The sequence below is a fragment of the Desmodus rotundus genome, chromosome 8 (assembly GCF_022682495.2).
Source record: "Desmodus rotundus isolate HL8 chromosome 8, HLdesRot8A.1, whole genome shotgun sequence".
NCBI lineage: Eukaryota > Metazoa > Chordata > Mammalia > Chiroptera > Phyllostomidae > Desmodus > Desmodus rotundus.
The window spans coordinates 109823028-109848387 of NC_071394.1; the positions used below are offsets into that span (position 1 = coordinate 109823028).

General features: G+C 38.7%; 1 protein-coding gene across 4 annotated transcripts in view; it reads right to left on the reverse strand.

Moving 5' to 3' along the window:
* TBC1D5 (TBC1 domain family member 5) overlaps positions 1-25360 on the reverse strand; it is a 467560-nt gene that overhangs the window by 189407 nt on the left and 252793 nt on the right. For all 4 annotated transcript variants that reach the window (XM_071222301.1, XM_024566252.4, XM_053929611.1 and 1 more), the window contains 4 exons: positions 23993-24082; positions 23822-23896; positions 22696-22763; positions 2463-2565 (listed from right to left, as the gene is read on the reverse strand). In XM_071222301.1, coding sequence (XP_071078402.1) covers positions 2463-2565; positions 22696-22763; positions 23822-23896; positions 23993-24082 — 336 coding nt within the window. The remainder of the gene's footprint in view (positions 1-2462; positions 2566-22695; positions 22764-23821; positions 23897-23992; positions 24083-25360) is intronic.

Below are 25360 nucleotides of genomic sequence, written 5' to 3' on the forward strand. Positions count from 1 at the left end.
CTTGCCAGTGAACTTCTTTCCAGTATTTTAAGACTTCCTTAATCTAGTTTTTCCTTTCTCCAAACAAAAAGGGGAAACAAACGTGTAATGGGATAATTTTATTCTGACTTGATTCGCTATCAAATCTTTTCCTGTGAAGTATTTTCAAGTATTTGAAAGAGCAGAGACAACGAGGAGATAGGCTTGATGATAAAAGTGAACATGATGAGGAGAGGAGAGTGGAAAAATAAAAATAAACCCGATGATCGATGTAGAATCTGAGCTCCTGGACTAGCGATGCCACAGAACCATTCTTTTTGCAAAGTGTGGTCATGACATCCACAGAGTTTACGTCATTCTGAACGGGACTTTCTGTCCCTTGCTTCCAAAAAATCCTACACTGACAGAGATTTCATTCCTCCCAGTCTCCTCTTCTTGGTTTGTCTGTTTGTGTGTTTGTTTTTGGTGTTGGGACTCTGCATATGACTTCTGGATATCTTGCTTAGGAAGGCCTTTACTATCCTGAGATTTTTTTTTTAATTCTCCCAATTTTTTCTAGTATATTTGTGTAATTCTTGCTTTTACATTTTTATCTTTACTTCAACTTGAATTTATTCTCCAAAAGAAGTATAATTTGACCTTTTTTCTAGATAGAAAGCCAAATATAGCTAGTTAACAAAAATGTCCTATCTTGTAATATTAAGCTTTCATACATAACCGAACCTGCTTGTAGTTCACTGCGCTGGTCTGCGTGTTGACCCCCACACTATCATCACACTGGTTTGATCGCAGAACAGGTACAAAAGTCTTCACGTCTCCCTTTGCCATGCTTCTCTTCCCTCAATTCTATGGCAGCTCCACGTATTTAAGAATGATTATAATAATGGTAGCCCCACAACTACCCGCGTGAACACTTAGTGAGAGCTAGATGTGTTTAACTCTACAAAGTCACATACTGTTTATTGCCCTCTTCTTCCAGATAGAGAAACGAAGGGTTAGACTCAAGCAGGTAAGTTGCCTGTGCAGCTAGTAAATGGTGATGTGGAATTCAAATGAAGGCACATGCGCCTAGACCCAGTGCTCTTACTCAACTGAGCTATATCGTCTCCGTTAAAACTAACTAAAGCTTTTGGGCACTAAATTTAAAATAAACGCGTCCAGCTTTTAAAAATTGCACTTCTCACTTAGACTATCACTGGAATGATAATACATTTATACATTAAGCTGGTAAGAAGGAATATTTTTATTTAATGTCTTCTCATCTAGAAATGTTATCACTTTGCTATTTATTCAAGTCTGTTTTTATAGACTTCAATAAAATTTATAGTTTTCTTTATATAGCTTTTGTGCCTACATTGTTAAATTTATTTCTATGTGTTTTTATAGTTTTGGTTGGCATTATGAATGGGATATATTTTTCCCATTTCCTATTCTACACAATGATTTATATAATTAATTGTAATTCATGTAATTACATCCAATTATGTAATTAGTATAAAGACATAGTACTAATATTAAAACTAAGATAAAATTAGTTCCTTGGGTATTCTTTGTATATAATAACAAATATATTATTTAGGACAATTGTAATATGACTTGCTTTATTATCTTTAAGTTGATCAAGTTTATTCCAAATTAAATACATTGCTCTCACCATACAAGTGTTTTCTGGTATATTCCACTGAAATGAGGTGGTCATCAATTGGACATAGACCATAACTTTTGATTGTTAGAGAATCTACTGATTTAGTCTGAATTCCCTATTAATACACATTTTGAGAAGTATATACAAATATTCAACTTGACATATTTTCATTGGAACACCGTAAGTTCAAGCAGAAACCTAGATACTTCTTTATATACTAAGTAAATAATTTACATTTCAATAAAAATAACCCAGTAATCTTCTGCTGTAGTAATGGGATGAATGAAATATCAGGGTCACAAAGAATATCATTTAAATTTCAAAAATTTTTTTTTGCTTTTTAAAATTGTTGTTCAAGTACAGTTGTCTCCATTCCCCTGTTTCCAATGCCCCCAACCCCAGCCATTTAAAAAAACTTTCTGAAGTTATATTACTGGTAAGTTTTAAGGAGTAAAAGGATACTTTATTTTTTACATAGCATGTCACATATTTATAAATCCTGTGCTTAGAAACAATATTTATACATACAACTCTGAAAAGTTTTATTACTAGATTGGCTTCAAAGATGTTGTTTATAAACAAACTCCCAAAAGTTGAAAGAAAAGATTGAATGCCTTATAGAAGACAATTTGGTGAAATGTCTTATAATAAGGAAGAAGCATATGTGCCTCAATGAGCTTACTTTTCTCACCACACAGCTGACAAGCAGCTCTTTGATTGCTTTACTATTATGATACAACTTTGGATACAATAAAGGCTACATTATTGCCCTATCATTTGTCAAGCTGTATAGAAAATTTTGAGTCAATGGATGCCACCTGTACGATATTTTCATTACCTGTTTATAAAGCAACTGCTCGTTTTCTCTAGCATAACAGAAAAGAACATCTGTAAGAATTTTTCTCACATTTTCTTGTTGGAAAAACTGCATTTCAGGAAACCTGAAAAAAGAAAACACAGAATTGAAACTGACTAGCACAATGCCAAGAATTACCCACAAACTCATCTGTGTGAGGTACAAGTCTGTATTTGCCATTGGCGGGACTTACATGCTAAGGAAAAAAGGATGAGAGAGGGAAATTATTACAGCACAGAGGGATGCAATACCCTTTAATATTGGAACACTCAAAATGTTTTCCGTATGCTTAAAGTCATCACACGGTGAATCCAACGATTTTAAGCAAAATGAATTATTGCCTATGCATTTAGGGTGGGGGATTACTTTGTTTTAGCCTATTTGATTTTGAGGACTAGAACGTGATCTTGTTATTGTCAACTTTTTGAAAAATTATCTTTTTAATGCAAATATCAGGATTTAAATTATTATACATGACCACAATGTTAGTGTTATCTAAAGAAAATGTAACCCTCAAATGGAACCAGTTAGTCAGTACTGCTTAAATGCTCTCTGGGTCAAAAGTTCTACCAGGTGCTCTGATGTGACGTGAAATGGAAAAGGGCAGACTATGAACTTAACTAGTCGTTTATAATAAAAGAATATACAATCACACTAAGCCAAAGGGCAAATACACAGCAATTCGATACACAATGAATATGCGAGGGAAGAGGGGATGTCATTTAGAAGTAAGCCGTGAAATGGGTTCAATCACAAAAGGTCTGAACAAGGACATTTACAAGAGGAAGAACAAGCACCTTCAATGGAAAAGGTCACTAAAACAGAAGAAAAGGCACGAAGGCACAGAAGGCACCGAGTATTCCAGGTGTGAAACACAGTATGGTAATCAGTCACCAGAAAGAAAATGACTTCCATGAAACTGCCAACTGGGATCAGGAAAACAGGACAGAAGAAACAGTGGAGCAGGTCTGGGAAGAGTTTTGAACGCCAAATTTATAATTGAGGAAATGCAACAGAATCACTCTACATTTTTTGAATAGGGTAATAACAAAGAAAATATTACTGGAGTAACTCTAGGTGGGAATAAGCCTGAAGGAGGGGAGATGACAGGAAAGAGAGAAAAGGCCATTATAATGAAGTGAAATGGGAAAATTACAAACCTGAAAAAACCCCTGTGTTCAAATTCATGTTGCACAGTTGCCAGCAGTGTAACTGGATACATGGCTGCCTCCTCTATGAAGCAGGGACAGCAGTACCGACCTTGTGATGAAGATGGGATAATGTGAGGGCACCTCGAACAGTGCCTGGCAAGTAGTGGATGCTCAGGAGTAGTGTCTTGCTTAGTTAGTCTTTGGTACCGGTGCTTTAGGTGATGAAGGTGTGAATTAGGTGGTTAAGAGAATTATGTGAGAGGCTGAAGAGGAAGACTACCTAAGGCATGGAAGTACAGGGCACCATCAGACAGATTTTAAAGAGCATTAATGGTTGTTTTATCTCAGATTATAATGGTTTCCTGCCTCCTATATCTGGAGATGTCAGCTGTCTTATGCTTCATCCTGATCTTGTTTTGGAGTTACGACTTTTTCTTTAGGCTTAGCTGGGTTCCTGGGTGAACTATGCCAGTCATTTGTGAAGCATCTCTTTTCTGGTACTAATTTTTATAGTAAATTAAAACCTATTTTATCTTTACCTGTTCATTTGACTTTTGCTTGAAATTCCCTTTGATGTGCTATTGTCCCAAGAACCAAGTATTTGATCTTGTTTCTGGCAGCAAGGAGGCCCCTCTTTTGGGGGCGAATAATAAACCCATAGGTCTGAGCAAGATTACTTCACATCGCTGCATAAATCTGACCCTGATGACCTTCCAGACAGTCCCTACTCAGGCAGAGGAGTTCAGCTAGAGACAAGTGACCAGAGCTCCTAAAGAAGAGAAAAACTAGCCTGGAAGTAGATTCAGTGAAGAATCTACTCATATATCATAAAAGCCAAAAAAGTTATAGAAAGATGTCAAATGCACCCAAGTAGGAAAGAAACACACACTTCTTAAATGATTTATATGGGACAAAAGAAAGTTGCTAAAGCCCTTGGAAAGTCAAATATCCCAAAATAATCAGGATGAAAGGTAAATAATTAATAAAATAGATTGTTGAGAAATTTCTTGGAAAAATTTAGTCACTAAGTTAAAACTAGACTAATCCTTCTGAGACATAAAATTGTTTCCCCTTCTCCTTCAGCAGATGACTTAAATCTAGCCCTGATTGTAAGCAGGCTTCATGCCCCATGATTCAGATGGCTTGGCTTAATGATTTTGAGTCCTTTCCTTAACTACTCCTTGCAAATTGCACACTGTCACAGCCAAATTCTATGTAGCTGCTGCAATCTGAATGGATTATGGGGAAAAGTACTAAAAACTGCAGCATTCACTTTGTAACAAATACCCATGAGCTATATAGTAAGAGTTTAATACCTAGCTACTAAAAATGTAAATTATATTACATACCAATTCATAGTTTCATTTAAATGCATACTATCTACTTGCAAGATTAAAAACTAGAGATCTACAAGAATTAAATTTCAGGTAGATAATTTAAATTACCCACTTCTAGCAAATACCCAATCAACTGAAAATGTGTACTAGGCAGACAGAACATCTCTTCACAATGACACGCTATCTACAATGATAAAGTGTCAATCTCTAAAGTTTCATGACACCGTCCTTTGAAGGCAGTATCGAACAAGGGAGGTAGAAAGATACGGAGAGGTTCTGAAAAGGAAATAAAAGTTTATGCTATTCCAGAAGCTGGACAGAGAACTTACATTCAGACAAGTTTTAGGCTCAGAGAGAGATTAACACCTGCCCCAGTGTATTTGGGTGGTTAGTGGGGTACCGGTGCTTTCCATCTCCTTCACTAAGCAGTTAGAAATGAGCTGAAAATGTGCATTTAGGTGAAATTCTCTGAGTTTAGAATTACACAGAGGAACGTAGGTCATGAGGATGATGAATATATTTGAATAATAACATATTTCTTATAATAAATACATGACTGTCATATTAAAAGGCTTCAAACCAGAAGACATACCATATTTAGGAATCAGAAATAAGAGAAAGAAGAGTACACTGAGTAGTTGTTCTAGGAATAGTAATAATGTTTCTCATAATATGTTTTAAGTTTCAAAAGAGCTTCTCTGCTACCCATTACACTTCTAAGCTTTTTTTTTTAACACCATTGCATCTGGTGTTGATTCAGGTGCTGACAGGTAAAGTAATTTGAACATCAGTCTAACCCACATACCACCAAGAAGGCAAATATATTAAAACAATGATAAAAAATCACAGAATAAAGACCCAAGCTGGATTCAACAATTGTTTAGATTTTGAAAAATAGTGTGACTTTTCATTTTCATGCAATAAAGAGAAATGGTAGTAACTTCAGTAAAGATGAAATAGAGAAAAGAATTTAGAATTAAATCTGTATTAGTTTATGATTCACTTAAGCCAAAATATCTGATAAGAAAGTAAAAGGAAAAAAAAATCATACTAAATGGGGACTAAAGACAAATGTTTTACGTCCTCCAGAAAGTAGAAGTTCAAGACAAGTAACTCCTGCATACGGCCGGAAAATAAAAATGAAGATGGCGAATAGGTGAGGGTGAAACTCTGGTGCAGATAAAAACCAAAGAGGAACATGGAAGAATTCTATGATGAGATTTAGACTCATACAGTGTAGTTTTTTACTTAATGGAAAAAGCGATATTTTAGTTTTAACTTAGTTGATCAATATTTAAACTACTGCAATTTCACTCTCCAGATATGTGAAGGAACTTATATTTAGACAAATTTTACATACAAATACAAATGAATTCCAACAGATATAAAAGTATGGTGTGCGCTTCGTTTCATATCTTTGAAACAACCCCAAATTCAAAGGCAATATAGGTTTCAAATTTTTAAAAAATTTCCCATTATGAAAAATTCAAACATTTATAGAGATAATAGTAGCCTGCACCCCAATATACCCATCATCCAGCTTCAGCACTAATCAATTCTTGTTTTACATATAGTCATCCCTCAATGCTGCATTTTGTAGCAAACCTGAGACATCATCACACCTATAAAGATTACGATGTATATCTCTCAAAGATAAGTGTCTTTAAAAACACAGCCATAGTAACATTATAACCATACTAATAAAAATAATTATATAGTAGTTAAATCGAGTATCCAGTCAATACTCAAATATCTGTAAAAATTTTTTAGTTTGTTCAAATCAAGATCCAAGAAATGTTTATACACTGCAATTTGTTGACTATTTTACTTGATAAATTTGCCCTTCTTTATAAGAAACCAGGTTCCATGCCCTGTAGACACTTGCCATGTTCTGAATTTTACTTACTATTCCTCTATTTTGTTATTTAACACATTCCTCTTCCCCCCTGTATTTCCTATAAACTGTAATTAGGCCTAGAGATTTCATCAGATTCAGGTTCAACTCTCAACAAAATTCTTCATAGGTGGGAGGATGGTTTTAGTACATGTTCACAAATTCTTTGGCATGTCTCCCATAAAAAGGTGAGTCAAACTCCCCTCCATTTGGTATGTGTTGGCCTTAATGGTAGCTCCTCACAGAGAACACAGCGTAAGTGATGCTGCGACATAGCTTCTGTCTGGCTCTCCATCTGGACACGTCCTTGGAACCCAGACACCACACTGCTAGGAAGTCAAGCAACTACATGGGAGGGCCATGTAGAGGTGTTGTAGCCACAGCTCCAGGGAAGGTCTCTGCTGAGAGGCAGCTTCGACAGCCAGGCATGTAGTGAATAAGCCTTCAGATAATTCCAGCCCCTAACCTGCAAGCTGTGGAACAGAGACAAATTGTCCTGCTCACAGCTGCCCGAGTTACAGATTCATCAGCAGAATAACTTCTGTCATTGTTTTAGGCTCTGGGGTGGTTTGCAAAGCAGCAGTAAAGAGCTGGCATAGTCGGCGTGGTGTGCTCCCGTCAGGAGGCACACACTGTTAACTCACCTCGCCTTCTGGGACACCATCGACCCTGATGGTCAGTGCCTAGATCTACCAGTTCACGCGAGGGTGTAAAATGCTAAAACCATCATTGTATCATTTTTCTTCCTTTATTGTTTCAAATGCATATATAAAGAAAAATTTCCCTTCATCAATGTTTAGTTATCCTGAAGTACAGAGCATCACAATGTTGCAAACCTTGTTGATTTCCAATGTATTTGCTCATGAATACCTGCGGATATCTAAGATCTATAAATGACAGAACGGCCACGGATTCTGCCACAAAAGTGGTTTATGATAACCAGGCTATTCTAGTTCTCTTTCGGATACCTTTCCCTGTGACTGCAGTGTACGGGAATAAATCAGGACGTGAGGGATGGAGGACGACTAGACATCGACTTTAGAGCCCAATAACCAGGAACTCAGGTACCTGATGGGAGTTAACTGAAAAGACATTCAATAAAGCAACAGTCTGTCGTAATACAGAGAAACAGTAAAGGCAAGCCAGGCAAATATCTGGGCTGCCTACAATGAAGAGTTTCTCAGACAACAAAGAGACAAAAAGAATATTTCCGAAGCAAGAAAAGGGTTAAGAAAAGAGTGAAATGATAAAGGGCTTTGTCACTGCATTATAGTACATAATTACGTAATTAGAAGTATTAAAATAGACAAAGCATTGGGCCCAGATGAATTACTGAAGATGCGAGTATTCAATAAGGTGCCCCGAGGGAAAAAATAAAGCCCTTGGTGAAGGTTTATAATCACGCCGTAGGACAGAGAAGCACAGAAGGACTTGAAGGAACAATAACTGATGTTATGCCCATACTTCAAAAACAGAATTTCAAAGCAAGCATTCATCCAAAATTTAAAATGAGTTGATGAAAACTCCCTAGAATACTATTAAACGCCAAAATAACTATAATACCTTACTCTGGCTTATTATTTTATTATAGGAAAACTGAAAAATCAAGCAAAAGCCATACAGGAATAATTTGATACAGAATGAAAGCAGACACACCAGATACTCCTTATTGCTGTGTCCCCTCTATTTTGGTTGATGATTTCACCATTCTCTCCATTCAACCAAATCTGCTTTCTCGTCATTCCAGGCACACAGTTGGATTTAATGCACCAGCTTCTTTTTCAGTTAGCTGTGTCCACTCAGCACTAGCCAATGCAATGGGAGTAGAAGTGATGTGTGACCCCCCCCAAACTCATCCTCCACCCCAATGCGTCCTCATAGACATTTCCCCTCAGCTGGATAGAATGGAAAAAAGGTTATTTGGGTGACCTGGGAAGCGACATGTGGATTGTGGTGATTTAAAAAATATATCTGCAAATTCTTTCTAACACACATCCTTTCTTTCTTGGATTGCTAGCTCTGGGGGAAAGTATCCTCTGGAGAAAGACACTTAGCAGTCCCATGGAGAGATCCACGTGGAAAAGAACCCGTATTATCTTCCAGCCCCAGTCAAGCCTTCAGATGACTGCAGTTCCAGGTAACACCTGACTACAATCTATTGAGACTCCCAATCCAGAAGCTTCTAGTTAAGCTGCTCCCAGACTCCTGATATACAGCAACTATGAAATAAATAATCATTGTTTCAAGTCACTAAATTTTGGTTGACATTATAGTAGCAATAGATAACTAAGATAGTTTTTGATACCTGAAATTGGGGCATTGCTAAAAAACCATAAGATATGTGGTAGATTTTTCTATGGGACTGCATAGAAGCTGGAAGGCCGTTGCATAAAGCATCAGTGAAAGACTAACTGGTGTACATGAGATGTTAGTAAAAGACAGACGCAGACCAGGAGGACCTCGCTGCAGTGAGGGCTTCGATAAAAGTGGGGAAAATATTATAGAAAAAAAAAACATTCCTTATTGTGTAGTTGTACCGTGGCAGCCTTTACTTATATGGAAAATAGAAAATGTACTTAATAAACTGGGAAATCTAAGGAGCAATCTGGTCAGAGTGTTGAAGGTGCTGCCTTCGATACTCTGCAAAAGTAAGAACTGATCAACATAAAGGTGCTAGTGTTACCATTGGTAGTTAACTAATTATTAGGAAAGAAAAGGAAGCAGAGGGAAATAGACATTGAGCTTAATAAACTGGGGAGCACAAGCTTGTTTGCTTCACCAGGAAGCTGCAGCTTCCTGTGGTGAATTCCCTGTGGTGAATTCCTCCACGGGGAATTACAGCAGTGCTCCACTAAGGAGATTAACACTCCCCACTCCAGTCCTGGGTTGTTGGGGGGCACAGAGGAGGTGTTTGACCAGGGAGGCCAGACAGTCTAACCAGGGAGAGTGGACCTATCAAAAGCCTATGTAAACATGGGAAGTTGATTGGTTCTTTTGAAAAAGCACCTGGTTCATCTCAAATCCAAGCTAATATAACCCCAGGGGAACAAAAAACTTGTGCTCACTCTCTCTCCTGCCCACCTGGTAACACACCCGTGCACTCATGCATCCTCTCTCCATAGTCACGTGGCCTTAGCAGCCATGTGGTAGATGGCTGTGTGATTCCACGTGCAGGGCCCAGGGGGGAGCCTGAATACCTCAGCACAGCAAGGGATTACACCTGGGAACACAAGTTAAACCAGCCAGATGCTGGACTCATCTGAGCTTTAATATGGCACAGGTTCTCTGGACACTGACCCTATTTCTGGCCCCGATTTTCCGTGGTGGGACAGATAGAGAGGGGACCCAGGGGCAGCCTCCTACGTGAGTAAACCATTTTGCCACACCGCAATCTCCTGTGCACGAGCCCTCGGAAAGCTCTCCTCAGGATCCCATGATAGAGACTAATTTCTACCCACAACACTAGGGCTTGCCGGGTACAAAATAAAACTTTTTCTCATTCTCAGCCTCTCTAGTCAGCAAATGATACTAACATTAAGATACTGCTTCTGGGCAAAGATCAAATCTAAGCCTCAGTCAGAAAAATAAGGTCTAAAAATGAAACCAAGGGTGTGAATGCAAAATCCTTTGTCAGGCTCTCAGAAAGCTGTAAAGCGATGCCTCAGAGAACCCTTCTGTCTGACAAGTTGTGTTGATGGCCAATAAAGATTTCAAAAGCACACCCCACCGAACCTTCAGCAGCTAGAGGTCATGGATGCTGCTAAACATCCCACGCTGCCTCTCAACAACGGAGAATTAACGGGTCCAAAATGCCAATAATCCCAAGGTTGAGAAACTCTGCATTAGAGCACGTGAGCCCAGAGGGCAGAAACGGTATTTACTTAATATTTAATCTCTGCCTCCTTCTGAATAATGTTTGAGATAAGTCACTCACGTTTCCATCTCCTATATGCTTCACAAAGTGCTTTGGATGCAGAAGGTATTTGATAAATACCTCTTCAATTCAAAGTGTTAAATTGAGGTGAACAAGATTGACATGAAATATTTGGAGTAGTGCTAGACCCGAAGTCTAGGGTGTTATTTCTATTCTGGCCATTAACAAGTTATATTTTCCCATCATATTCTTTCTGAATCTTAATGTTTCACATTTCCAAAATAAAAGGGTTTACTAGATGACCTCCAGCAACGGAGATGCCTAACGTGGGCACCAGGTACTAAGGAAGATGAAGATACAAAACATAAGAACTAAGTACTCAAGAAAACCTAGGAGAGAAAATAGATATTTTACACATATTTCTAAAGGAAGATAACTAAAATAAAATGTCTATGATTTATAAAAATAGAGACACAATTTCTTTATGAGGATCCTTAACTTGTAGAACAGTAGCTGGTATAGAGTAATTTCTGAAATAAATAAATTTGTTTAACGAATAAATAAATAGAAAAACCTACAAACCAGTGAAGAATGAACATTACAACCTGATGAAAAATGAAAACTAAATCTATGGACCCAGGGATAAGAGGTGGGGAGGCGAAGTATAAGAAAGGCCAGACAGGAACTCCGCTGCCTTTGTTTCTGTAGTTAATAAAGACAAAAGAAGCATATAGCTTTCATAGGCCATAATCTGGTGGTGCACAGTAATTTTAAAAAGGCAAAGAAAAGAAGGAATCTGTAGTGATGACAAGTGTTAGCATCCAGCCCAAGAGGATAGCAAAAAAGTCTCCCAAAGTCTACATGGAAGGCAGGAATTCGAAATCACCATACAGGTTAGAAGATGAAGATGAAGTACAAGGGGTAGGATAACAGGAAATATCAAATAGTGCATAAGGAGAAAGGGGAGGTGGGGTTGGAGTTTCAGGAGGGGGCATCTGTCATCATGTAAACAGAGGCTTTCCTCAAACATTCTTTTGAGTTCTCCACTGCCCTGAGCTACATAGCAAGCCCTGCCTCCCACTGACTTCCCCTGCTCAAAAAAGAAATGAACCCACTTTCTGCTCATACCATAAAGGTGAAAAATTAGGGACATATATACAAATGCATGTTATGTATGTATTTTAAGTGCAAGACTCATCGACCCTTGAGTACCAAAGTAGTTTCAATTCCCACTCTGCATGGAAATTCTGAGAAGACTGTTTTATAGCACCGCACTGGCGATGCGTACTAGGAATATTTCAAGATGGGATACTACTTTACCACCCGCCACACTTTACATTCTCATGATCAATATGTGGGCCCGCAACCATAGACGGTGCTAAAAAAATAAGGCTCGATCTGAAACAGGGAGATCTCAACAGCAAAACCTCATCTGGTCAGCAGCTTGGGGTGACGCGACTGGGTGGCTGCTCCACGTGCCGCTGCTTCCAAGTTCCGAGAGTAGGAGCGCCGGGATGCTGGTCGACGCTCTACAACTGTAGTCTGCGGCAAATTCGCCTAAATTTTCACTCAAATACTAAAAATGTTTCAAAAATTTAAAGTATTCCATATGTTGGAATAAATGTGTGGTGAGAATTTGCATGCTTCAGTGGAACAGAAATGGGAAAAATACACATTAAAAACAGGAGCAGTACGGGAAAATACATATTTCTAAATAAATACATGCAATCATAATAATCAAATATTTTGTTTTTACCTTAAATGTTGTCAAATGAGAAAGGACTACAGGCCATTTGACAGAAGAATTGTTTCTTATAATCCTGAAAATCTGTCCCCCCCCCCTTTAATATTTAAGAAACACACACGCAGGTTGCTGACAACTCTGAGAGAGCGGCTTGTGTTGTAGTTTTCACGTTCTCGGCTGTGAGCAAGTGCATATGTGAGGGCTGGTCGTGCATGCACAAGCGTGTACTTTGCCTGCGTGAGATGAAACCACAACACAACGCCAAGTGCATCCCCTCATTCATGCGCGCCTGCAGTCCACCTCGAGGAGACTGCAAATATAAATACAAGCTGCTATTTTGGTGTGATCACACGAATATGGCAGCTTGTGTGGTTTTTTTCTCTCTAACATTTTAACACTGGGCAGATTGTCTGCATTAACACACACCCAAATCAATTCTGCTCTGAAATTGCTTGTAAAATCTTCCTTCCCTGAGGAATTTCTTTTATATTTAAGTAAAAAAAAAAAAAAAAGAAAAGAAAATGGGGCTTTGAGAAAAACAGATACCAACGTGTAGGATATCTTAAATTCATGAAGTGTGACAGTCAAGTCATACTTTACAGAGTAGTGACAGTATTTTTCCCAGCACGGACACTGTGGAGAAGATGGACTTTAAACAACCAAAAAAATCCCCCCAAACAAACAAACAAGTTAACTTTGCAAAATCAGTTCTGAATAGCACTAATACAGAAAACATTTTCAAAGCAGTCTCATTTTCAGCTGCCTACTACATTGTAACATAATGACCAAACTTGACCAACACCTCAGATAAGACTCGTATACTATAAAAATTTATGAACATTTCTTAAGGGCAGAGAAAAGAAATAAAAGTAAATACTTAGCATGGGCCATATCTAAAAGTTCACTATGAAAAAAATGCAGACATTCATATCATATACTATATAAAAGTATAACAACAATGAATTATCTACAGTGCCAGCCGACAGAACTTCATGTTCTGCATCTATGCTGTCCCATACAATAGCCATTAGCACTTGATAAAATGTTAATATCATTTAAAATGTTTTTATCTTAATTAATTTAAATTTAAATAGCAACGGGAGCCTGGTGGGTATCAAATTGGACAGTGTATATCTATAGATTTAAAGAGAACTTCAGCAATTATTAGTGAATCCACAAAATATCAAATAAAGAGCTAAAATAACTGAGGAGATAATACATTATGTCAGCAGCTTGGCCCATACATAAACGATAAACAAAAGGAAGCATTAGTTTGAGAAAGGTGGATCTTTACAGATCTCACCATATCATGGAGCTCTAAACAGGAAAGGATGTAACTAACTGATGAATGAGCTGGCTGCCTGATCTGCTAACTGCAACAACCCTACAATAACCACAAAAAAAAGACCAAAAGCTGAAGAGGACTAACAAATCCAACAGGCAATCAGATAAACTTCTTTTTAAAAAGATTTTATTTATTTTTAGACAGAGGGGAAGGGAGGGAGAAAGAAAGGGAGAGAAATATCAATGTGTGGTTGGCTCCTCATGCACCCCCCACTGGGGACCTGGCCCAAGACCCAGGCCTGTGCTCTGACTGGGAATCAAACCAGCAACCCTTTGGTTCGCAGGCTGGCACTCAATCCACTGAGCCACACCAACCAGGGTGATAGACTTTTAAATATAGTCAAAGTTATAATACTAAAAGTAAATTAAAAATTTTAAATCTTATAATGGAAGTCTGGAGAAGAGGAACATATCTGAAGAAGAGATATTATTTGTCAATAGCTTATAAATATGTTAATTTGCAAATGATGTTATAAACACTATAAATATGCTTTTAGAATAGACCTCAATAGACCAAATAACAGACTTCTTTGGCATCTAAAATGGAAATGATATTTTATTCTGAACTCAATACTTCCCATCATTTTAAATAATACTGAATTTCATTCAATATTACAGCCTTTGAAGCATAAAAAACTGGTTTGGAATGGACGATTCAAGTTCTGAATTAGAAATGCTGTAAAATGGAACTCCTTGATTTACCTTTTGATTATCAGGTTTTTTCCAGTAATAAAAATGAGAATAGTAACAACCTCATTAGGCTGAGATAAAGAACAATTAATTGAAATGAATACAAAACCCTTTGAGGCAAAAATGGGTTAGTAGAATAAAAGAATATTAAAATTAGTTGAAAGTGGAGATAATATTTAATACAGTGACATATTCAGATCAAATAAATTCAATAATGATGGCAACAATGCAGCTCATGAGATGAAATTATCTTGTCTAAACTAAGGACAGAAGGCTGATAATAGTATTTTTTTCAAGTGTGCTTGTATCACTGAAGATTGAAAAGGTTAAAGACTGTTATTATTAAAACAGTACAACTGATCATAAGTGATAAGATTCACAATCAATGAGCATTTCTTAAACATCAACTTGATTCTAAACAGCGAGACAAAACAAAATTAGGTCCATGCTCTACAGGGGCTTACCGTTAGGTTTCAAAGATGGGAACTGGGTTAACGCCAGAGCTCTTGTACTTACTGTTTCTATTGTAACACCAATTATGTTGGACTACAACTTTTTTTACTGCTTTCTCTACTAGATTTTGAGCTTCCTAAGGGTCCATGTCATATTTATCTTGGCATCTCCAGTGCCTGGTACCAGGAGGAGATTAATATAAATATACTGAATATATTGGCAGATCAAATACCTTGGCAGGTCTAAATAAATATAAGACCAAACAAAATTAAGCAATATCATCAAAGAGTTATTAAGAGGGAGGGGCAGGAGAAGGGTACAGGGGGAATGAATTATGATGGGCAGAGATCTGACTTGGGGGTGGGGGTGAGCACACAACACACTGTACAGATGGTGTGTTGTGGAACTGTGCACCTGAAACCTGTATGATCTTGTTAACCAGCGTCACCTAATAAGTTCAGTAACAAAGAAAAAGTTATTAAGAAAATTCTATTAGAACACAGAATAGGCATAAAGTATTTCCAATTATAAAGAATGCAAAATGCTCCATTAGATTGGTGATGAACTTAGGCTTTAAAGGATGAATTGTCAGGAATCCAACAGGGAGGAGTGGGGGTTAGTAGCACTCCCAAGGCCAAGTAATGCAAAACATGGAGAATGGAGAGCAAAGGCTGTTCGGGGAACAATGCCAGAGCGCTGGTCTGAAAGGGAACTGTGGGGGGGCTTCAGGTGTCTTGTTCTGCATGTGAGGGGTCTAGACTTTGCTTCTCCATCCTAACAAGTAGCAAGCTGAGTGACTGAAAGTCAATAACCCTTCTTGGATCTATAAGAATGGGGAAGACACAGGACAAACTGCTGTCCCCAAGACCGGACAGACAGGCAAATACAGGGAGTCACAACTTAGAGAGCCTCAGGAGTAGGAACCAGGGGCAGGGGCAGGAAAGCAGGAACTGTAATTGACAAACTACTGGGAGCTCCCTGTAAACAACTCTGTGAGTTAAAAACTCCAGGTGGACCCAGTCATAGAGGGGCCCGCAATGTTGTGAGATTTACTTCTGGGAGATCACAAGGTTCCCACAGTCACATCAGAGAAAAATCCCCTCAGTTTCCATCAGAGGGAAGGCAAAAGGAGCCACTGTGAACACAGCGCCCTGTTCTTCTTAACAAGGCCTGCCCTGGGGAAAAACTAGTTAACCAGAGGCTAACCTGCTGGGGTGTTATCAGAGCCTAACAGACTGCAGGGAAGAGAGAAATACCGGACGGACTTCAGCCAAGTCTGGCCATCCTGTCCCATCTAAGCAAGGGGTGGGGATGCTGTTGCTGAGACTGACAAACACTCGTGAACGCCAGAGTCCAGAGGCACAGGCTCACTAAAAGACTGAGAACACTTCCTCTCCCCCTCATTTTATCACCATCTTACCAGAGGTCTATTTACAGCAGTTCCTTCTACCTATACATTTTGTCTGACTATCAGAAAAAATTAGAAGACATACCAAAAGGTAAAATCACAATTTGAAGGGACAAAACAAGCACCAGAACAAGCCAAGGCAGATATGCTAGAACTAGGAGTTCAGGAATTTTTTAAAATTATGCTAACTATGTGACAGGGGGGTCTCCCCTACCCGGGGAAATGGGGAGAGCGGAGTAGCGCCGAAGACAGTGCATGTGTGTCTCCCCAGCAACTGCGATGATGCGCCATAACACAAAAAAAGGCATGCAACACTGGCACCAAAAACCAGGAAGGTGATTGGGTGGGAGGGACATACCCTCTCATCCACTTGTGCCCTGTGGGGGATTATGGGGGCCCTTTAAATGGTGGAGCACGTGCAAACAGTGCTTTTACACCCCCATCCTGGGGCTGCTGGACCTGCATCTGGGGGCTGAATTTTTTAGAGCCAGGGACCCAGCCGGAGGGATTCCAAGTGCCCCCGCCATAGCACTCCAGGACTTGCCTGTCCGGAGCCATCAGCTCTTGGGTAGGAGGGCAGGGAGAGTGCTCGGAAGGAGGTGGGAGGCTAGGGCAGCAGGCTCCAGGAGGCTCGGCTAGTGGACTCAGAGACGCTTGGGGCAACATGTCCCACAGCCCTCCTCCAGGTGGAAAGCCAGGTAGCTGCCACTGACTGGTGACCCAAACCTCAGGTTCGGGCCCAGCAAGCCCCACACCCTTCCCTCAGGTGGGCCGGTACAGCCAGGGAGGATCAGGCCCCAGACCCCTCCCTAAGTGCTTCAGGCCTGACCTGGAGCACTACAGGTACTGTGAGCAAGGCTGGTAAGAAGGGGGCGGTGAGGTGGGGAGAGGAGATTAGGGCTGGCAGGTCCTGGGAGCAGGCCCAAAAATAAGCAAAGTGCCCCTCCCCCATGTGCAGGGCAATGGGAAACCGCTGTGGCAGTTACCACCAGCAGCTTGCTGGCTCCTCCAGCAGCACCAAGAAATCATATATATACATATATGATACGTGTAAATTCCATTTTCTTTCCACTGGACTCTGTCTCTAGAGTTATTGCCTGTAGGGGGCAGGCAGTGGGACCTCACTGGTTATTCGGTTACAACTATGCTACAGGCTCCATAGAAAATATATAGTAAGAGCATGTAAGAACAGATGGGCAATGTAAGCAGAGGGATGGAAATCCTAAGAAAGAAGCAAAAAAGAAATGCTAAATTACACTGTAACAAGTAAAGAATGCCTTTGATGGACTCACTAGAAGCCTGGACCTGGGTGAGGAAAGAATCTCTCAGCTAGAGAATATATTGAGTCCTTGAATACCAAAAAGCAAAGAGAACAATGACTGAAAAAAATAGAACAGAAAATCCGAGGACTGTGGGACAACTGTAACAGGTGTAACATACACATGATGGGAATACCAAAAGGAGAAGAAAGATATAAAGGAACAGAATAAATATTTGAAACAATAATGGCTGAGAAATTTCCAAAATTCCCAAACCACAGATCCACGAAGCTCAGAGAAAACCATGCCAGATAAAGGCCAAAAGAACCTCACCCAGGCATGTCATTTTCAAACTACAAAAAAAAAAGATAAGAAAAAGTCATTAAAGAAGAGAAAAACTCTTACCTATAGTGGAACTAAGATAAGAATTACATCCAGCTTCTCAGAAACCATTCAAGCGAGAAGAAAACAGAGTGAGATATTTAAAATGTTTAGAGGAAAAAAAAAAAACTAACCTAGAATTCTGTACCTGTGAAATTATCTTTCAAAAAGGAGAAATAAAAATAGTCTCAAAAAGACAAAAATAGGGAATTTGCTAGCAGTAGACATACCTGACAAGAAATGATTATAAAAGTTCTTAAGAGAAAAGAAAAATAACATAGGTTGGAAGTTCAGATCTACATAAAAGAAGAACATAAGAAGGAATATATAAGTAAAGGTAAAATAAAAACATTTATTTTTCCAATTTTTAATTAATATAACATAATTTGACCAAAATAACACCACCAATGTAGCATTCAACTATGTAGCTGATGCGTGTGTACACACATACACACATAGGGGTGTGTCTATACATATGCTTATGCATGCTTACACATCAGTGAAAAATGGACAGAAATGAGAGAGACAGGAAGGAGGAATTAGGATTATTTGTTATTATAAAGTACACGCACTATCTGTGAAATGGTATAGTGTTTTTTGAAAGTGGATTTGGTTTAGTTGAAATGTATATCGAAAATTCTAGGGCAACCACTAAAAAGGTAGAAAAAGAAATACAACCAATTTGCTAAGAAAAAAGAGACAATAAAATAATGTAAAATGCTCAATTAATACAATGAAAGGCAGAAAAAGATAGAAGACAAAAACTGGAACAAAGAACAAGAGTAGCAAATAGAAAACAGTAACAAACATAATGGATAATAATCCAGCTACATCTGCAATCACTCTGAACATCCACCAGTGGTCCAAATGCACCAACTGAAAGACAGAGATTGGAAGCACGAATCAGAAAAAAACAAGACCCAACTATATGTTGGCTACAAGAAATCCGCTTTAAATATAAAGACTCATGTATTGTACATTAGAAGTAAATTAATGAAGAACAAACTATGCTAACACTACTTAAAAGATTAAAAAGTGCATTACATAATAATAAAGGGGTCAATTCTCCAAGAAGTCACAACAGTCCTTATTATGTATGACCCTAAGCAAAGAGCATTGGACTATGTAAGGAAAAAGACTACTACAATTACTAAGAGAAGTAAGAGAATCCTCTAACATGGCTGGCAATTTCAACACTCCACAGTTAGAACTAAACAGATCTGGCAGGCAGAAAATCAGAAAGGGCACCGTTGAACTCAACAACATCATCAATCTACTGGATATAATTGACATCTTTACACTACATCAAACAACAGCAGAATACACACTCCTCTCAAGTTCACGTGGAACAGTCACAACAGAGACCACATTCTGGACCACAAAACACCTTAACATATTTGACAGGACAGAAATCATACAATGTCTGCTCTCAGACCACAATGGAATTAAACTAGAAATCACTAACAGAAAGATAAATGGAAACCCTACAAGGGAACTGTGTGTATGTTAAGAAGCAAGTCCATTCTTCTGCAGACCAGAGAGAGTCACAGAAAGTTTAAGATTAAGCAAGTATTATGACCAGAGACGTGCTTAGAAAATAGGGTGCACATGGGTAGTACCAGAAGAGACAGGTGACAGATCCCAGAGAACAATTACACAGAGAGACCAGGTAGGAGGTAAAAAGAGCCTGAAACAGAGCAGTACAAATGGAGCAGAGCTGCTGTGAGAAAACGACATACAATGACTTCCTACTTTGTATTTAAAAATGTAAAATGTATATCCTCAACCTGTCTATTCTTAACCTTCTTGAGTCTATCACTAACATTGCTCCACCTAGAATATTGAAAAAGATTCGTTCCTGCCTTCACATTCACCCCACTATCAGAGCAGCCAGAATTACCTTTCTAGGTATGACACCCCTGCCCACTACCCTCTAACGGCTTCCCATTGCACTGGAATGAAATCCACACTCCGTGCTGTGGTCTACAGGACTGCTTGTCTGGCATCTGACCTCCTCTCAATTTCCCTATTTAAATCACTCTCCTCCAGCCATAACTGCCCTCCCTTTGTTCCTCTAAATACTGAGCTTATGAGTATTTTAACTGAGGGACTTTGCACCAGCTATTTCCTCTGTCCCGCATGGTCTTCCCCTAGATCTTCACATGACTGGCTTCAAAAATGTTTGCACATATCACCTCAAACGTCGTCTTCTCAGAGATGCTTTTTCTGATCACTATTCCTAAAGCAGCTATCCCTCTAGCTGTTCTACTACCTGTTTTTATTTCTTCACAGCACTACCACCCTCTGCAATTACCCTCTTCATCTATACACGCGTATTGTGTTGTCCCCGCCACCGACCCCTGCACTACAATGTACATCCAGTGTACATTCGGGCAGGACCTTGTCCGCCTTCTGCACCACTCTGTCCCCACGATGCAAAGCATCAGCCTGGAACAGAGCAGACAATAAATAGACACTATTTGACAATCGCTGAGCTGTACTTCCTTTCTTCTCCTATTGCATCATGAGCTGCCTTACAGACTGGATTGAAAAACATGGATTTTAGATCGTGTAGTGCCTTATAAAGACTGCATTACCTAACGTAGTAAAATTATTCAAGGTATGCAGCTTTTATGATTAGGCAATTTAGTGGCTTTAAAATAAGAATGACAGTCGCATCCTACAAGCTAAGTTACTTGCCACAAAATATAGAGAGGGATGACAAGGAAACTCACTCTAAATGTGGAGAGGCCCACAGGAGAGCCTTCTGGGAGAAGAGTTGTGAGCCTCCCCCACCTATGCAATGAACTACAAGGCTTCCTGGCTGCCTTCTCTGAATCTCGGGTTTGCTAACTTAATTAAAATGTACCACTGGAAATAAATTATAAGGAAAACAATTAGCCATATATGTGACATACATACACATATATATTTTTATAAGAAAAATGCATAGAAAATATGAACCCAAATAGTTATAAGAGTACAGCTTCCAAGAAAGAAGACTGTCTAACATGGCAAAGAAAAAACAGTTTGAGCTAAGTAACCAAAATGCCGAACAGGCCCCCAGGGCCACTTCCTCCTTGGTCTGGCTATCAGAGTTTTATTTTCCCCTTTTCTTGTTTGCTATATTTTTTAACCAACCTGCCTGCGTGGCCTCTGAGTGTGTGCCTCTGCCCCAGCGACACGGTTCCTCCCTTTCCATCTAGTAACGGTAGAGAGATGGGTCACCATCCTTATTAGCCACTTCAAGCTGAAGTTGTCAAGTTTTCTAAGACAACTGCCTCACATTTTTTAAAAAAGAGATACCTTTTGCTTGGTTAGCAATGTATACCTTGCATTTTGTTTTTAGAGGAGTGTTATACTGCCGTTGATTACCTAGTGTCTTAAATGACTGATGAGGAAATTTATCCTTTTTGTTTCATTCAACCAGCATTAACTGAGTGCCTCCTGTGTGCCAACACAATGGCACACTGCTTCCTGAGACTGACACCAGAGGCATCAGGCACTGCTCCACACCTGAGGGTGGCTCCCCATAGCCGGTCGCTCCTGGTGACTGGATTAATTCACGCTCATCAAAATGATACCACACCTCCCACCCCCATGGACTATCGCCACTTTTCTAACATTTGGTTGTACTCACGATTCCTTTGAATTATTTTCATTTTAAAACAAGTTTCATGTGTTAAATATGTACAATAACCTTAACAGTAGTCCATGTCATCTGATTATCTGTGCTTAGATCTGGAAAGAGAGGAATATCAGAAAGCCAGAGGCCTTGACGCTGTGATAGATCTAGCAGGAGTTGAACTAACAGTTGGCAGACAGGCAGAGCTACACAAGGACTCAGAAGGTACTAGAGATATATGACTCTGTACATACCAGCACCAGGATTAAATCAAGTTTACTAACATGTATGTGGTCGTTTACAGTTCAAAGTATGAACATCTCATTTATAACTATTACAACACATACTCATTCATCTATAGAAATACTGCGAGGTGATTACTATCATCCCCCTTTTACAGAAAAGTACACGAAGGAGAAAGACATTCATTGGAAGTAATTTGCCCAAGGTTATAGCATATGTTTCTAGAACTTATTCGAGACTCTTGCTACACAAATTCCATGTACTTCTTACTACTCAGCCCGGAAAGATGAAGTCAATGTACAAAAAGTGATGGATACTGACCGTATGCTAAGTAAGAAACCACTTTTTCACATGGTAAATACTGAGCAGACTGAGAGAAGAGGTTCTTCGCGAACCTCCATGGCTTCAAGATGAAGAGAAATAAGGAGGGTGAAAATAGTAGCTGTCATTTTTAAACGTAATTTGGCTAGAAAGGAATTCAAAGATATAAAGCAAGAGATAAATCTTTCTAGCAATACCAAATTATGAATACATAACCTTAATCATAGCATATGACTCTAAATAATTATTGGAAATTGAAAAATGATTAAATATTATTTTGAGTATCATTATAAATATAATAATTTATTTTGAAAAAGGACACACAGAAATCTATATGTTAAGAACAGAAAATGATAGTTATCATCAAAGCTTGGATAAAATAACTTTGTTATTAACACAAGCCTCCTCTATGGATGTTGCTTTTTGCTAAAATACAAAAAGGTGACACTGATTTGAACTATTGAAAGTAATTTATAAATAGTTCTACATACGTTCTTGTGACATCCTGGTCAATCATTGATCGAAGCTCTTTATCTTGGAAAAATTTGTTCCAAAGACTCTGAAATAAGGAGAATAATCTATTTAAAATATTCCCATACCTTTGCTTGACTTTTATTATCTCGATTTAATAATTTAAATGATAACATTTATCCTTCTCTGAGTTATTTCACAGTGCAGATAGGAAACCTGAAGCTGGAGTAATCTTTACTGAAATCTAGTTTACTCTCAGAAACACATCCTTATTCTAACATTTATTTTTCCAGGGATGTTACTGTGTATGCTTACATTTTTTCTATTATCTATATAAAGTGGATGATACTTTTACTGTTATACACCTGCTACTACTCTCTACAACAACAAAAAGCTCTGCTTGGATTAGAGCGGGGCCACAGCCCCCAGCTGGTCCCAGCGACCTGACCTGAATTCCCAACACTCTAAGGAGCATCAGTAATGTTTTCTACAAAGCTTGGTCTTCTAATCGAATAGACTTTTATGGACTTTTCAAAATGTGAATTTAAGTAAAGCTTTAAAATTTACTTAACAATATTTTATGCTGCTGTACCACAGACTATATTATAATAATGTTATGTATCAGAATAAAGAAATGTTAATATTACATATTAACTGGAATTTTTTTCTGGTAGCAGGGGAACTAGGCTTTACAGCAGTAATTAAAGAAGTTATCCAACACCTGTAAAGTAGTAATTATCCCCATTCTCCCTGAGAATATGAGTGAAGACAGGTCTAATCTTTTAAAAAGTTCTTCATGGACTCACTATAAATAGTTTCCTTTCCTCTTGTAAGTTAGTCCTACCCAGTGAACCCTTCTCTATTTACATCATAAAGGGAGGTTGTCCTCCCTGCTCCCCACTGCAACCCTTGATAAAACAGGTCCACCCTAGTCTTCCGCTCTTCTCTTTCCCCCAGATCCCCTCAGGACTTCTTTGGAGTCCACTCCACGGAAATAGATCACACACTTCCTACAACACAGTATGTTCACAGCAGGAAGTAGTTTCCACGGGGTTTTAGGTGGGATAACATGTGGGGTTCAAAAAAATAGCTGCTTCTATGGTGAACTGACAACCAGTGGACAAACATATTAAAGACGGACTTTACCCCTTCATCCTGTGAGAGGGGATTATTGATCATCAAGTCCTGCTGGCCCACGACCTTCCTTGGGTTTGTGATGTGCTGGTAAAGAAAGAAAGAAAACACACAAAGATCAGAGGCCACTGGACTTGAAAGCATACATTTGAAAACAATTATATTAATTCAAGTACAACTCACTATTTCTTTGATGTTGCTATACCATGCTCTTAATTCTTTACTTTTACTTATCCACTGACTTTTATCTTGAGGAAGAACACAAAGAAATAGCTGTCAAGAGAAAACAAAGAAACTTCTGTAAAAATTGTAAGAAGTAAATGTGAAACTATGCCAACGAGAATCACGTGAAACTTGAGATATTCATATTCCTAGTATTTCATATTCCTATCATTACAATTCTTGATAAATTATATTTGGAGATATGTAAGAAATATTTATTTGGACAATTCAAAATATGAACAAAGGCAAACAAACAAACAAAAAACCCAAAACCAAACCCAAGATCACAAAAGCTATAGCACAAAATGGAATCAACCTTCTCTTCTGATTTATATTAAAAATGAACAAAAAATTCATTAAGGTTCAAGTATAATTTTGACTCTACAGTCCTGTATTGCTATGCTAGTGAGGCGGAGAAGTACCGTTGGTGGGGAAGAGAGGACATGAACAGGCAGAAGGTCCACTGAGTAATTTCAGGGCTAAGGTTCGTCTTCAGTGAAGCAGGTAAAGGACAGAGAAGAGCAATGTGAGGACACAGCCTGAGAAGTGAAGGCATTCCTTTACCAGAAAATTTAATTTACGTCTAGCAATCTGCTTATGAAAATAACAAGCATTCTTAAAAAGACAAATCTGATTTAATTTAGTTTAACGCAACATTAAAATAAATCCGGACTCAAGTTTATTTTCAGCAAATGAAGGGTACTAAAAGTTAAACAACAAAGAATGGGGGGCGGTGAGGCACAAACATTTGTGTACAAATTTCCATCAGCAGGTCTCCTGCCTTCACTGCCTGCATCTAACACAAGAAAAATGTATTTTAATTATTAAATCTAAATTATTAAATCTAAAACTGTCTAATACATCATGTTTTCTTACCGTCTTCACTCGCACACTCCGGATGCTCAAAGCATGCAAATCTACCCTAAAACATTTTCAATAGAAATCACTTCAGAGATGAGGCAAACCGAAATTAATTCATTTTAAGAGAAAGAGGGACAGTATTTCCAAGCAATTAAAAAGATAATTGCAGATTATTACTAGTTTTGCTAACCAATGGCCCTTTCTCTTGGAAAGGCATTGACCTAATTTCCTTCCACTTCTTGCTGCCCTACACTTTGTGTTTATAGTAAAAGAGACATCAAAATTCTTTTCTATCTGCTGTTTATGAAGAAAAAAGGGAAGACGACGAAATGACGGCACAAGACTTAAGAGGAAACTGAAAGTGAATCCCCTCTGCTTCTGCCCAGCGTCAGGGGTCTCTGCAAAGCCTGTGGGGACTGTAAAGGTGTTGCTCTGAATTCTGCAGCATCAAATGAGATGAAAAGACAG